The sequence below is a fragment of the Equus przewalskii genome, chromosome 19 (assembly GCF_037783145.1).
Source record: "Equus przewalskii isolate Varuska chromosome 19, EquPr2, whole genome shotgun sequence".
Taxonomy (NCBI): Eukaryota; Metazoa; Chordata; class Mammalia; order Perissodactyla; family Equidae; genus Equus; species Equus przewalskii.
In genome coordinates this window covers 42463628-42479896 of record NC_091849.1, presented here as the reverse complement: position 1 = coordinate 42479896, position 16269 = coordinate 42463628, and the positions used below count along the sequence as shown (strand labels likewise).

The following is a 16269-nucleotide window of genomic DNA, read 5'->3' as shown; positions in this document are numbered from 1 at the left end:
TTCCTAATTTACTCTACACAACAGGTAAACATATGGAACGCGTTAGCTTAAGAGGAAGAACAGGCCAAATAGATAAATAGGTTCCAGAAGGGGTTTAGGGGCCACAAATGGTACTTGGGACTGTGATTTGTCTGAGCTGCACAGTCTTAGAACCACAGGCCTGGCTTCTAAAGACTTTTCCATTTGAGACCCCTAGTTTAGACACATGCAGGATGGACAACCCTCAGCAGTGGCACCCCAGAGGACAACTGCTATCTGCCACATCCTCAGGGTAGGGTGTCGGGATGAGCACAGTTCTCAGCTTCCCTTCAAACAGCCTGCCCTCTCTCCAATTTCACCCAACCCCCGGAGTGAAACACCAGCATTAGTGCCACAGCTCCTTCACCTGCTTGGGATGGCTTCATCTTTGCAGCCCTTTGTCACCACAGGGCAGGGGGAGACCTACACCCACACTATATTGGATTACTGCAGGTTCAGAAGCCAAAACTGTTGACATGGATAAAGTTAAAATCAAAAACTAGCTCATAGTTTAGTTTCATTTGGACCATATTTTAAAACCAGGAGATGTTACATAAAACTCTGAATATCTGGACTCTCAAAAAATTGCAGTTTTTAGCAACTCTGGGTCTACATACCCACAAGAGCTCTATAGCCTGGAGCTGAGTTGCGTGGTGGCCACAGAAGAGGCATCCACTCTCAGGTTCACTATAGACGCCACACAGCCCACTGAGCTCAGATAAGTCCCCTGCTTGGCTCCTCTGGAATGTGAGTTTGGAGCTCCTCCGATAAGGCCTAAATCACAGTAGCCCCATGGAAGATGCGAGCTCACGTCCACCCCAGGCCATGAAGGACCTCCAGAACGGCATCAGAATTTCAGCAAGATCCCCTCATACTACACCATTCCCACCTTGACCTTTATTTCTTTCTCCTGATTTTTATCATCCAAATAACATCAGAACAAAAATGAAGGATTGCTTTTAAAAATTACTATCATCAAAAAAATAAATAGGGGGACTGCCCTTTGGCATAGTGGTTAAGTTCGTGTGCTCCGCTTTGGCGGGCCAGGTTTGCAGGTTCGGATCCCGGGCATGGACCTAGCACCACTTGTCAAGCCATGCTGTGGCAGCATCCCACATAAAACAGAGGAAGATTGGCACAGATCTTAGCTCAGCGACAAGACTCCTCACAAAAATAATAAATAGTCACATGTCACTTAACGATGAGGATTTCAGAAATGCATCATTAGGCAATTTCATTGTTATGCGAACGTCATAGCGTGTACTTACACAAACCTAGATGGTACAGCCTACTACACACCTAGGCTTTAAGGGGTTAATCTTACGGCACCACCATCGTACACGCAGTCCGTCATTGACTGAAACGTGATGCAGCACACGACTGTAAGTAAATTACTAACATTCTAAAACTATTTTAATTTGGAATTAACCTTTACACAGAGATTCTTAACTTCACGTAGAAGAAAAGAGGTCTCAATTGTGCTGGCAGCATTAGAAGGAATGGAAAAGAAAAGAAGTTGTGAGTCAGTGTGCCAGGAAGTCTGGAAAGCCATGTTCCAACACTAATAGGGATTACCACTGGACAGTGGGTCAGGGGCTAGACGAGGCGTTTTTTGCCTTACATGAGTCTATACCATTTGACTTCTTCCATGATCGGTATTCCTTTTATACTTTTTTTTTTCTCTTAAAATTAAGCAGAGAGAGCAACAGGGCAGAGGTAGAATAAATGGACTTGGTGATGGGCTGCATGGGGAGGGGGGTGCACAGAGAGGAGGACTCAAGATGGATTGAGATTTTGAGTAAGGGTGACTATTCTTCATACAATGGTACCATTGGTGGAAAGAGGGAACCTGGCTGGAGGAACAGGTTTGGGAGACAGATAAGTTCAGTTTGGACCCAGGGAAGCAAGCAGAAGGAAATGTCCTCTAGGCAACAGGAAGTATGCATCTGGAGCTTGAGGTAGGGGCTGAACTGGAGCTAATGCTTTGGGAACTGTCCACACTGAAGGGCCAGTTAAAGCCATGTAAGGTGGGATGAGACTCCTGAGGGTGAGAACATACAGAGAGGAAGGCCAAGGACAAAATCCAGGAGAACAGCCTGGGGGAGGCAGAAGAAGGAAGGCTCAGTCAGAGCTGGAGAAGGGCTGGTCAGAGAAGGCGGATACAGCATACCATCACCAAAGTCAAGAGGGGAGAGTTTGACATAGCAGATGTGACCAGTGACATTAGCCACAGCAGACTGGTCAAGGGAGACCAGGAGTGGGAAGAGAATTAGTGATCAATGATCTTCTAGAGTAGAGCCTTCCCAATGCTTCTGAGTACAACCCACAGTAAGAAATCATTGGCACATTGCAACCTATGGTGAATTAGATTATTGCTCCCAATTCTTCATACCGTCTTGGAATTGGACATCCACATCCTTTGCCATGTGACTTTGCAGTACCTCCTAATGGTGTTCATGTTAGGTTTTGACAGGTGATTTGCTTTGGCCAATAAAATGTTAACAGACCTGTGGTTTTCAATGCGCTTGCATGATCTGGCTTGACCTCCTGTGCTCCTGCCACTGCATGAGAGCGTGCACTGAGGCCAGCAGAGCAGACCCACACCTACAGGCTGGAGCCAAGCCCAGCTGAGTCTAGCCTTACTCAGCTAAGACCAGGCAAGATCAGCCAAACCTCAACAACCTGCAGATCCATGAGTGAGAAAAATAGTTGTAAGCAACTGAGATTTGGGGGTTATTATGCATCACCACCACCCACCCCAACAGCTGACTAATACCCAATATACACAAACATCTATCAAATAGTGCAAAGAAAATTTCATGAAACAAGACTTACCCTTACGGTATACAATGTACTCTGATAATTTCTATTGTTTCTTTTTTGTGTGGGTGAGGCAGATTGGCCCTGAGCTAATATCTGTGCCAGTCTTCCTCTTTTTGCTTGAGGAAAATGGTTGCTGAGCTAACAGCTGTGCCAATCTTCCTCTGTTTTGTATATGGGACCCCACCACAGCACGGCTTGATGAGCAGTGTGTAGGTCCATGCCCAGGATCTGAACCCACAAACCCCACACTGCCTAAGCAGAGTACATGAACTTAACCACTATGCCACAGGGCCAGCCTCAGTTTCATTTTTTAAAAATGCTGGTTGCAACCCACAGTTTGAAAAACACTTCTCTAGAAAAATTGTTCTTGGGTTGTTTTCACTCCAACCCACCTGAGGGATGTAATACTCTGTACAGCAACAACAGTGGCTCACTTACTATCTGTGTGACCTTGGGGAAACTACCTGACCTCCCTGAGCCTCAGTTTCCAAATCTGTGAAATGGGAACAATAACATCTGGCTAATAGAGTTATCACAGAGATTAAATGAGATAATGCATGTTAAGTGCTTACAAAGTGACTGGGTACTGAGCAAGTATTCAATAAGTATTAGCTGTTATTTTCATTACTGAGAAGTTTAGTGAGGAACAGGAGGAACCAGAACAATTCAGAGGACTCATTTCTTTAGAATGGGGAACCAGGCTGAAGTTCCTGGAATAACGTAGAGTACAACTGAGCACACAAGGTCTAGGTGACGAAGGGGCAGGAATCACACCAGCAGAGGGCCCTGGAGCGGTGAGGCATTAAGCACTGTCTCTCTGCTCAGTGAGGACTAGGGCAGCCAGCAGAGAATAGGCAGTTGGCAGTCAGAGAGGAATACAGGGTCACACGGACAAGAGGTGGCCTCATGTCCTCCCAGCCTACATTCTCAACTGCTCCAAGAACCAGAGAGTAGGACCAGTGTCTGCCAGTTATTCCTGTCCAAGACCCACCAGGCTCCAGGAAGGCACACGGCCAATTCTGAGAAGCGAGGGAAGAAGGGACATCGTTCATGGACAACGGCAGGGAATGAGCATCAGAAGCAGGTTGTAAAAAAGGCTTCTTTATTGAGAGCAGCGAGTGTAAAAAAAAAAAAACAAAACAAACAAACAACAACAACAATAAAGGTGCGAGGCAGGGATGGCCCACCCTCCCCAGCGCCTCCAGGGCTCACCCCTCCCTCCCATACCCTCCCACCCCACGCTGCAATTACATACAAAAGCCGCCCATGGTGCATACAAAAAGGGCGGGTTATATAGTGTCAAAAGCTCCTGAATACTCCTTCATCTGCCAGGCACTTAGGATGAGGAAAGGAGAGAAGGGTGGAGAGGAGGCACGGGTCCAGGTCAGCACAAGTCCATGGAGGGAGGACTCACTGGCAGTGTCCTCCAAGATCCTGGTGCACACCCCAAGGTGGGCCCTGTGGGCCAGAACTACCCAGGAACTTGAGTATATTAAGGAACTGCCCTCAAACCCAGCTCAGCTCCAGCGTAGCCATCCCTGGATAGAGTAGACAGGTGAGTGGCAGAACTGGACCTGGTCAAGGGGAGCAGACCCAGGCCAGAAATTGGGGTTACCTGAGGCACCCACACTGTCCCTGACGGGAGAAGGGGTGGCAGAGAAAGCTGCCCGGCCCAAGGCCCGAGTCACCCAGTCTGGGTCCGAGTCAGCCTCCCCAAGGGCTGAGGGTGAGGAAGAGGAGGGAAGCCCAGGCCTGCCCAGACCTCAGCAGTGCCCATGGTGCCAGGGCAGGGCCCCTAGGGCCAGGGAACACCAGGATCTTGCCCAACATGCTGTGGGCGCCCCTCAGGATGTCCTCCCCTGCCCACGCCATCCTGAGGCACAGCCTGCCTGGGCTCCCTCCTCACGGCTTGTTGTCAGCGGGGCTGTCTCCCAGGGTGTTGGCGATCTCGCTGAAGGAAGGTCGGTCTTTGGGGCTGAGGGCCCAGCACCGCTGCATCAGCCGGTAGAGCTTGGAAGGGCAGCCCTCAGGCTGCGGGAGTCTGGCCTTCCCAGCCTGCAAGTCTGCAGGAAGATGTTGGGAGGAATGTCAGTCAAAACACCTGTCCAACACTCTCTGGAGCCTGCAGTTCCCACAAGCAACCACACGAGGGAGACTCTAGGGGGCGCTGGCCAGTATGGGCGAGTCAATACTCAAGGAGTACACTTGCAACAATGTTGTAACCAAAGGGGACTCCCCCGGCCCTAGCTCTCTCTAGCTGGTGGGGCAGGGTCCACACAGCACAGGAGGTAGCCAATGCATGGGGGCTGCAGTGGGGTCAGTGGGCAGGCATCAGAGTGGCTGGAGTGAGCACTGGGGACAAGGGCTATTTACCAACCAGCATGGAAGTATTTCAGTATTCTAACCACTGAAGTGGCCATATCTGTGTACCTGCTAATACTAAGCCTGAGAGGGGAGACGGGCTGAACCGGCCCCAGGACCCTGAGCAAGCTCTCCACCTGGAGAACATCTGGAATTGTCCCTTGGAGACATAGCTGCCTACCTGCCAGCACTTCGTCGTCTGCCTGCCCACCGTGAGGCATCTCTCCGTGAGTGAACACTTCCCACATCAGCACACCGAAGGCCCAGACATCAGACTTGGTGGAGAAGTCGCTCTCCAGGATGGCCTCGGGGGACATCCAGCGCAGGGGCACCCAGGCCTGGCGGAAGTGGTAGTACTCACTGCAGGAGAGAACCACACAGCCATGGCGGTGGGGTGGGGTGAGGGACACAGCCCAGATCCCAACCTCATCCCAGGTCTGGGTCTCATACCCGGGCTAGAACCCAACTCCTCTACATCTAGGCATTTACGGAAATGGGTAACATTTATGCTGAGCATAGAGGCATACGGGATGAAGTCTGGAGGCATCCACATGGGGTCTGAGGGTTAAAAAATTCCAGTAAGAATCAAACTTTGCCTAAATGTTAATATAAGAAAAAACACTAATTATCATACATACTTTTCTGTATTGGCTTAAAAAAATGTGAAAAATGGACATGTTAAATGGAAAGAAAATTTAAAGAGCTTTACTAGTGATAAACCAATCATGACTAAACCACGAAGTGGGGTGACTCAGAACTGGGGTGACTCGAGGGGAAGTTCCCAGAGACACTATGTAGTGTGTGCAGGCATTCCAGAGCAATCTCTGGCCATGGGTGCTGAGCTTCACGTCTTAGGCTTCAAAATAATAATTACTGAATTCAGTACTTTACAGAGGGAACCATATGAATAAATTACACATAAACCGTTATTAAAAAAAGAAAAAAGGCTTGTAATTTTTTTGTGTGTGAGGAAGCTTGCCCTGAGCTAACATCTTTTGCCAATCTTCCTCTTTTTGCTTGAGGAAGATTGTTGCTGAGCTAACATCTGTGCCCGTCTTCCTGTTTTTGTATGTGGAAGGCCGCCTCAGTGTGGATTGATGAGCTCTGGTAGGTCCGCACCTGGGATCCGAACCTGCAAACCCCGGGCCACCTAAGCAGAGCACATGAACTTAACCACTATGCCACAAGGCCAGCCCCTGTAATATTTTTATCATTAGAGAAAATTTGTAAGTGTCAGGGACCTTGGTCCACTGGCTGGGAAGCTGCTGCACCACTGGAGAGAGGATGGGAAGGCTCTGCCCGCTCCAGCTTCGGACTAAGCAGACACTAAGCCCTTTCCCACCCAAGTGTATCTGCCCTCTGCCCCTCGCCCTACCCCGCCCACGTCCTTCTACCTGTTGTACACGTCCTTGCTGAGCCCCAGGGCCGACACCTTCACCTGTCTCTGAGCGCTGACCAGGCAGTTGCGAGCAGCCAGGTCCTTGTGCACAAAGCGGTTGTTGGATAGGTGCTCCATGCCCAAGGCCACCTGGGTGCACAGGGCCACCTGAAGCGAGAAAGGGGCCTGTCAGAGCAGCCTACGACTAGGGGATCGAGGCACCCACCCTCGACACAACCCTTGGTGGGGTCTCGGTGCCACCCATGTGATACTTAGGAAGCCCCAAATCAAAGGCACAACAGCCTCAGTTTCCTTATCTGTAAAATGGGCATAATAACAGTACCTGCCTCACTGGGCTGTCAGAAGACCTGAATTGAATGAAATAAAGTGCTTGGCACCACTCTGACACACAGCAGGTGCTAGATTAAGTGTGTGGCACATGGGACAGGAAGAACACAGTAACCACTTGTTGGGTGAAAAATAACTGGGCAGTAATCAGAGCTCACATCTTTATGGGTCGTTCCTTTTTTTTTTTTTTTAACTTCAAAATTACAAATTTTCTACTAGTTGTGTTTTATAAAAAACAAGACAGACAGACATACATATACATATAAAATATGTGTGTAAGTAGATACACACACGACCGGTTGCCTCCAAGGAGGGGAGCTGGAGGCCAAAAAGTAGAAAGGTAGGGGAATTTTTGGTTTATATTCTTTTAAATTGTGAACTACATATAGGAAAGTTTATAAGACATATGTCTATTTTCACAAATAATCGTAAAGCTCACATCCAGGGTTCTTTTTCATCATGAACATACCATAATTTATTCCTTCTAATGCCAATGGGTATTTGGTTTTTTTCCCCATTTGGGGATTTTAAGAACAGTGCAGCTATGAATATTCTTAAGAGTGTACACAGGAGTTTCTCTAAGATATCTCGGTGTGGGTCATGGACTATGAGTATCTCTAGCTCTACAAAATAATGCCAAACTACTTTCCAAAGTGTAGGAGAGTTAGGGAGATTTTTCACTGGTACCTTTTTAAAAATTTTGAGCCATGTGAATTTATTACATATAATACCTTATGTAACTACATATAATTGTAATTATATTAACACTTTAAAAGTCTATATCAATGCACTGGATATTAATTGAGCATCTATGTATGCCAAACACAACTGGGTGCTGGTGGAATGTAACAGGGATGGCAAGACAGGGCTCCTGGTGAGAGGGCAGTCTAGCAGGGAGACAAAGACTATATTCGCCACCACCTGGGAGAAGGTGGTCCACAGAACAGAGGTAAAATGCGAGCGCCAGGAGAGCGCTTGTAAAGACCCAGGGCCCCCTCACCTCTATAGCCGTATCCAAACCTTGGAAGCAACCACCCAAGGACACGTGGGACCTCTAGCATTTCCTTGTATATAAAAACACGGCAGACAAAAATTGCAAAGAGGTCCCTGGGGAAGATGATTTAACAAGTTACGGGCCAGCTGTCTGCTTCTTCTGGCATACAGACTCACTCTCAGGATCCACAGGAGAGAAGTCACCCACCACATAATGCAAATCGTGGAGAGATGGTAAGAATGTGGCTAGTAACAAGTATCACCAGTGATCAAGGAAACACAAATCAAGGTCCAACGAGGTATCATTTGATACATATCTGACTGCAAAGGCCCAAAGTTGGCCTCACACTTATCTCAAATGGTTCAGAAAAAAAGCATAACAAATACTAATATACACAGAGAGAGAGAATGATAAAATGGGGCAAAATGGAAGCAAGTGAATCTAGATAAAGAGTTTGCAGGTGTTCCTTGAACTATGTACGCTTTTTTAAGTTTGAAATATCAAAATAAAACTTACCAAACACACACACACATTAAAAAACAACAATAACTGGGGCTGGCCCCGTGGCCGAGTGGTTAAGTTCACGCGCTCCGCTGCAGGCGGCCCAGTGTTTCGTTGGTTCGAATCCTGGGCGCGGACATGGCACTGCTCATCAGGCCACGCTGAGGCAGCGTCCCACATACCACAACTAGAAGAACCCACAACGAAGAATATACAACTATGTACCGGGGGCTTTGGGGAGAAAAAGGAGAAAATAAAATCTTTAAAAAAAAAAACAAAAAAAAAACAACAATAACTAAGTTAAAGGAGGCACATGTGTACCAATAATGAGGGTATGTCATAGATTAACTGAAGATTATGGCTGATTCTATGTTCCTGAAGTTCAAAAAGGAAACAAAGTGAATGGGAGTGGTGGAGGGGCTGCTGCCAAGTTACCTAATGCCAGTGAGAGGCCACCAATCAGAGAGAAGGGGACCGCAACCCTTGCTGAGCACCTCCTGTGTGCAGGGCTCTGAGCTACACCAGCTGCCTCTCTTCCATGCACCCTGTGAGGTGGGGCTCACCCTCAGCTCGGCCCACGGTCCCACACAAGGCTCTGCACCAGCCGAATGTCAAAGCCTGGCTCTTTCCTCAACACCGCAGCTGCCTCTCCTGTGTCATGGCACTGGTGATGGGGGCACAGGAAGGGCTGTGTGCCCATCGCTGAGCCCAGAGGTGGCAAGTGGCTACAGACTGGCCCTTCAGCATCCCTGGCTGGCTCCAAGCAGCTTTACTGGCCTGGCTCCCAGGGTCACAGGAAGGTGGCAGAGGAGCCGAGCCTAAACATTGGGAGAAGGCCACTCCAAAGACAGGTCTTCTCAGCCTATGCACTGGCCAGTGACATCCCTGCAGCCCCATTGCCTCCACTGGTGGTTTGCTAACTGTGGTCACAACCTATTAGTATGTTGTGAAACCAATTTAGTGACTCTGAACCAGCATTAAAAAAGCAAAAAAAAAACAATAGAAAACATCAGAGTCCATCATAGTAAGGGTAAGTATCATTCATGAAACTCTTTTCATTTTTTAAATATATACATATGCCTATGTATATACATATACATATATGTATAGGGTTGTGATGTAAAATGTGCTTTTTGCTACTGTGGCTCTCAGTCAAAAAAGTTTAAAAAATAATGGTCTAAACCTATGCTGTCCAAAACAGTAGCTCCCAGCCCCGTGTGGCTATTTAAATTAATTAAAACTTCATAAAATTATGGGGGCCGGCCCGGTGGCGCAGCAGTTAAGTTCGCATGTTCCGCTTCTCAGTGGCCCGGGGTTCACCGGTTCGGATCCTGGGTGTGGACATGGCACTGCTTGGAACGCCATGCTGTGGTAGGCGTCCCATATATGAAGTAGAGGAAGATGGGCACGATGTTAGCTCAGGGCCAGGCTTCCTCAGCAAAAAAGCAGAGAACTAGCAGTAGTTAGCTCAGGGCTAATCTTCCTCCAAAAAAAAAAAAAAAATCATAAAATTAAAAATTCACTCCTCAGTCACTCTAGGCCACATTCTAAGTGCTCGGCAGCCAAAGGAGGCTCATGACTATCGCACTGGACAGCACAGAAATGGAACATCTCCATTATCGCCGGAAGTGCCACTAGACAGCACTGATCCAAACCACCACCAAATAGGTATGGACTGACGCTGCACATGCAGAGGCCCTGAACGAAGGATACCATCGAGAGCTAGGAAAATCTCATCTTCTTGGTGCATTTTCTTTGTCAAAAGTGAAGACACAAACTCTCCAGACAGCTTCCAACCAAATTTGTGCAACCAGTGAAGAGGGTTAAAGAAGCGGTCAGGCGAACAGGTCTGCCAGGATTACCGAGACGGCACCCCCCCCAACCCCGTCCCCTGGAGGCAGAGCCTGTACTGGGTCTCCAAGGAAAAGTAGAGGCCACACCCCCCAAACAGCCCCCAGACCACCATCTTCAGAAGGCCCCAAGTGCCTGTCACTGGTGGGAAAAGGGCCAGATGACCATTGAAGTGGTCATCATAAATGGACAGGCTCTACTTCAGGCTTCAAAACCCCAAGGCATCATCCGGCCTTGCCCGGATATCTGTCCGAGGCAGACAGAGGTTTTTGTAATGCGTCCTCATCAGACTTGCCATTCTCCTCAGCCTGCTCTCTTTGGTCTGGCTCCAAGCGAAACAGTCTACTGCTGGTCAAGGGAAACAGAAGAGAGTGGACTTGGCATGGTGACTAACTTGCTATCGTTCCAGTGAGGCAGAGCTTCTGGAAATACTGGCTAAGCAAGGGCAGTAAAAGGGAATTCTGTTAGGCCCAAGCTACTTAAGTGTTTCCCTAATACTGGGCAAGACGCCATCAGATGGCCACAGGATTATTTCCAAATACTGTTATAAAGACCTGCTCTTTGGTAAAGACCAGACCCACCCCTTCCTTTCCAACTCCCACAATCCAAGGGTTTGCCCAAGTTCTGGCTAACTCATTGTGACACTACTGAGTTCTTATCACAACGGGCTGTTTCCCATCAAGACATCTGAGTGCATGAGGCGCTGTCCACCAGGTGTGCTAAGCTGACCCTGCTCCTCGCCTGTCATTAGCTCACAGGTGATCCCAGGAGAAATCACAGGTTACAGTCCTCTGACTTCAGAATCTCCATCATCTTATCAGATACTCTAATAAGCATTACCTACCATTACGCCCACACCCAGGGCCCGTGTCTCTGATTTCTAGCATTATCCCACTGCTGTCCTGGAATCCTCTTGCAGCTTCCCCAGGCCCACCCACACCTCGTTCCAGCTCTGTTTGGCCAGGGAGCACCCTGCTTACCACTCCACCTCCCTTTAAAGACTTAACTTTTCCTCCTCCCATTCCCCCAGGATCCTAGGAACATAAAGAGACACAGCAACTCCCTAAATTATTAGCACAAGAAAGTATCTACATGTTTTAATCTATCTTCCCTAAGAATTTTCATTTTCATGGAATCCTCAAAAAGCAGTATTTTTCAAACTACTGATCAAGACCCACATGAGTCTCAAAATCAATTTAGTGAGTTAAAAAAAAAAGGATAGGAAATATCAAGTGCATCAAATATAGTGTCACGAATGTTTAACTTTAGTTGTGTGTGTGTGTGTGTGTGTCGTGTATGTGTGCACTGGGTCATAAAATGCATTTCTTATAGGCGATCCTAATCAAAACACATTTCAAAGCTACTATCCTACACTAGGCTCCTCAAACTTTAATGAGCTTAAGAATCAGCTGGAAAGCTTGGCTGGAAAATGCAGGTCCTCAGAGCCCACTCTCAGATATTCTGATTTCCTCAGTCTGACACACGGTCCAGAAAAAAAACCAGCTTTTTTTTTTTTTTTAACCCCCATCTGATGCAGAATATTGTCCTTGGAGAGTATGGAACTCAACTTATTGAAGTTCCTCCATCAAATCTAAGATGCTCTAGCAAAAAAAAAAAAGAGGCTAGGAGAGATCTCTAGCAAAGGTGGTGATGACTTGCAGCCAAATAGTCCCTCAGGTCACGTGACGGAGGTAAGTGACTTCCTGTCAGCCCGTCTACATTCCCTGTCCCAGCCAGAGAAACCTACCTTGACTCCCCTCTCCCCTGAAGCCATCCTCTTCCTGCCATTCAACTACTTCCTGTCCTTGACAACTGAACTCAAACGGCTTTCTCTACCAGGAAACCTTCTTTGTTAATGACACCATCTGTCCACCTCAAGGACACAGCTGTCTTCAACTTCTCTTAATTTACGTCTTTCTTTTGCTTTCTGTGTCATACCTGAAGCCTGCAAAGCACATGCGATACTCATTTACCCAAGCTCCCTGACTAGATCCTAAGCGCCCCGAGGATGCCCGGCAGTTTCAATTTCGCATCCCCAAGGGCCCTGAGGGCCATGGCTGACTCACTAAAGAGTTGCTGGCTCCATATGTGTCCTGATTTGTGAGCTCTGGGGTCCTGACATCCCACCTAGCTGGAGTAGCACATCCTGTCCTGTGGCTTCCCATCTACAGCCACTGCAGACAGTCCTGTGGCTTCTCAGAGATGAAAGCAGGGACACAGTGTTGGGAGGCCAGCTCTGGTGATCTGGTGAACTTGGTAAATTCGCCTGTAATGGGAGGAGGTCAGTCTGAAGGTGGCAGAGCTGCTTCCCCAGAGATCAGGGCAGCCAGGGTCCCACTTGCCTGACTGATCAACTGGCCATGCCCTTCTGCCCTGCCCCCAGAGTCTGTGAGCTGGGTCACAGGCCTACAGGGCACAGAATTGTCCCCTGCGCGGGAGGGCCCTAGCAGTCTCTGCCTACTCGCCCTGAGCTCTGATTGGTTTATAAAGTGACTGCTGTCAGCTTGAAAGCAGAGTGTCCAGTCACGTGGAAGGAGGTGGGTCCATTTCAGAGGGGAGGGGAGGAGGCTGGGGACAGGAGGAGCTGGGCTCCAGAAGGGATGGCTAAGGTGGGCAGAGGATAGGAGGCAAGCTTTCCCTTCTTCACTGTTTCACCCTAGGTCTGCTCCACCGTGGGGCCCAGCCAGGGCTCTGTACTCAGAACAACCCTCTGCCCAGAAGGCAGAGGAGAACCGGAAGGAAAGGCTGAGCAGCCCACAGCCCACGTGAGGGTGAAAGTGTGAAAACAACAGCAGGTGAAACGTGGGCAGCCCAGTCACAGGAGAGTCTTCCATGCTGGGGGCCACACCCAGCCCAGCAGGCCCCTAGAGCAGCAGCTACTTGCTGCTCCTGCAGCCCTGTGCTCACTGCAGGGGAGCAGAGGGCCCGCTCGGGCAGCAGAGGCAAAGAGCAGCTCTTCTACGTGAAGGCAACACGTCAATACAAAGCCACCTGCAGGCTACACGATCTGGGCAAGTCACTTAAGGTCTCTAAATCTCAGTTTCTTCATCTGCAAAATGGGGATAGCAACATATACTCAGGATCGCTGTGATCAGTGAGACAACCCCTGTAAAGTACTTACCACAGGGCCTGGCCCACAGGGAGCTCTCCATCAGGGGACCTGTCAAATGACTGCCCTTGCTCCTGGCCCACCCTGGGGACCTCTCCCTCCTGTCCTCACCTTCTGCTTAGTGCTGAGGGGCTGTGACTTCAATTTTTCATCCTTGCTCTTGCAAATCCTCAGGAACTGTTTGAGGTCTCCCTGAGGGAACAGCCAAGTGTCTCTGTCAGGTCCAAGCCCAGTCATTATCTCCAAAGCATCAAACCAAGCAGGTGCGCATGGGGTTCCCACCCGGGCAGGTGGTGAGAAGCCCTGACCTGAACACTCACCCCAGACTGGGCCCCCTTCCCAGGGGAAAAGTCCAGCAGGAATTAAACACATAGGAGATGTCTCCTGGAAACTCTCCCAGTCCCAAAGAGAAGAGGACTGTCCTTCCTACCCTCAGAGGAGCCCCCAGACACGTGGGTGACAAAGCCCCTGCCCTCAGGGAGCCAAGAGGAAAACACAGTCCCCACCCTCTGTCTTCTGGGACCCCTAAGAGGAAACTCCTGCCCTCCAGGGGTTTATTATCTAACAGACAGGAACAAACAGGGAGAACACCAGCAGCAGAAACACGTGCTAGTAGAAAGATTAAGGATCACGCCTTCCTGCTCCTGAGCTCGGGGACTGGATAAGCAGCAGTCTGAGAACCAAAGGGACTAGGCCGGGATCAGTCAGGGAATGAAGGGGCAGATCTGGGCATGACAACTGGAGTGGAAGGAGAAGGCTAGTGACCAGGCTAACACGGGGCCTCCAATGTATGGGATGCTGGGAAGGAAGGAAATCCAGGTTCTGATAAGTTTATCCTCAAGGGGTGACAAGCACTGGGGAGAACGGGAAAAAACAAACCAAAGAAAACCAGAGTCAGGGAAGAAGACCTGGAAGGCAACCATGCAGTGTACAGAGTGCGAAGCCAGCAAGAACTTGGGACCAAGCCCCAGACACAGACAGGACTGGCTGATGGGAAAGATGCACTGATCAAGGAAAGTCAGGTGTTAGAGAGCTGGGGGGGCAGGAAGTGGAGCGCCAGTCGCAAGGCGGCAACAGCAGGTGGCCAAGGTCTCGGCTGAGACTGCATGAGACAAGATTCCCATGGTGCCCCGCTCCCACCCCCACCATCAGGGCACTGCCCTGCCCGAGACGCCCAGGTCCCCCGCGAACAGCATACCAGGTCCACATACTCCAGCACCATGTAGTGGGGCTCTGCTTCCCGGCACAGCCCCAGGAGCCGCACCACGTTGGCGTGGTTCAGCTTCCCAAACATCTCGAACTCCCTCCGGAAGTCCAGCTGCTGCTGCTCGTCCCGGCTCTGCAGGCTCTTCACAAGCACCAGGGTCTCCGCCACCCCCTCCTCCAAGCCCTGTGCCTTCGCCAGGAACACCTCCCCAAACTCACTTTTCCCTGTGGGTACAGCTCTGAGTCAGCCAGCTGCCTTCACCCAAGAAGAGGGAGCCCCTGACTTGGGGAGATGCCTCGCCTGCCTATGTCACACCATGGGGAGTCTTTGCTGCACCCTACTCACCTGGACTGGGCAGTGGCCCCGGTTCTGCTGTGTGATCCTGAGCAAACCACCCCCCCAGCCCGCCCTGGGCTTCCCGGTCTCCAACAGTAAAATAAAGGGGTGGGATTCATAGTCAGCCTTTTCTAAAGGGTGGTTTGTACGAGAATTTTAGGTGGCTCATGATAAGCATGTCTTCACATTTTAATGTGTGCTCAGAAAAAACTTAAATTTCTCATTTTTTCCTAGAATAAAGCTAACCTTAGTTAAGTTAAAAAGAAAAGGAGGAGGGAGTCAATCTAAAGAAAACCTCAAGTAAATAATACGCAGAAATGATGAAATCTGTGAAGTAGGGTCTGAGAGAGGCACTGGGGACACACTGGATTCGATCCCCCACACTCCCCTCCATCTCTAGGGTTCTAGGTTTCAGGGACTTCAGAGCCACTGCCCTAATCCAGCCTCAAGACTGAAGGGGTAGCCCGTAGTTAAGCAGGGACAGCGGTGGCCAAGCCAACACACCCAGTGTGGTGATGGGCTGCAGGCTGGCCCGTGGGAAGTGCATCTTATCACTCGTGCTATGGCGCTTGTTGGCGGCTGCGGAGCCAGAGCCCAAGCTGGTCAAGGCCACCTCCTCCTGGATCTCTGCTGAGGGCTGCCCATTCTGCAAAGGCCCACCTGGGAAGAGGGAGCAAGGGGGAGGGTCAAGATGAGACCTGACACTCTGGCCACCATGGGAACCTCAGTTCTCTCCTCCAAACCCCCACTTCCACCAAATGGGTCCAATCCCGGTGTTCCACACCAAAGGGCCAATGCAACAGATAAACTGATGGGGCTGGAGGCCAGGGTGACAGACATCCCTTAGGGTAGGACCACTTATTGGTGCAACTGATTACGACCTCTGAAATGGAACAAACTGCATGTGTCATCTGAATCCTGGGTCCCTGGACACCATATTGACAGAAGGGTTTTTGCTTTCATAGGGCCTCCTATGTGCAAAGCTCTAAACAGGCACAAAGGGGAAATCAGATGAGGGAGACCAGGCCCTGCTCCTGAACCCCTAAGCTAATAGGGTAGACCCAGCAATGCCCCAGGGAGCTCCCAGTCGGGGGAGAGGGAGGGCAGGAAGAGGGAAACAGACAGACTGCCCTTGGGGGAACTCAAAGACTAAAGTGGGGAGACAAAGATGTGTAACAGAAACATGACTACATGTACTAATTCTATCTGAGGCTCAGTGCTCTGGGGAGGAGAAGGCAGGAAAACGTAGGAAGCTGGCCCAAGAGGCTCCGATGGGGGAGTCTTGAGCCAGGCTCCTCAAAAGCCAAGGCCCTGGGAATCAGCCAACTCTACAGGCTTCCAGC

General features: G+C 49.7%; 1 protein-coding gene across 2 annotated transcripts in view; it reads right to left on the bottom strand.

Annotated features, from left to right (window-relative positions):
- Window positions 1-3926: 3926 nt before the first annotated feature.
- The window catches only part of PTK7 (protein tyrosine kinase 7 (inactive)), a 58407-nt gene continuing 46064 nt past the window's right edge, over window positions 3927-16269 (bottom strand). The window contains exons 15-21 of one of the 2 annotated variants that reach the window (XM_070584648.1): window positions 15431-15586; window positions 14582-14814; window positions 13495-13575; window positions 6597-6748; window positions 5384-5562; window positions 4863-4904; window positions 3927-4593 (exon numbers count right to left, since the gene is read on the bottom strand). In XM_070584648.1, coding sequence (XP_070440749.1) covers window positions 4526-4593; window positions 4863-4904; window positions 5384-5562; window positions 6597-6748; window positions 13495-13575; window positions 14582-14814; window positions 15431-15586 — 911 coding nt within the window. In that variant the 3' untranslated portion in view covers window positions 3927-4525. Of the gene's footprint in view, window positions 4905-5383; window positions 5563-6596; window positions 6749-13494; window positions 13576-14581; window positions 14815-15430; window positions 15587-16269 lie in introns of both variants that reach the window. The other variant, XM_070584647.1, reaches the window with a different exon arrangement.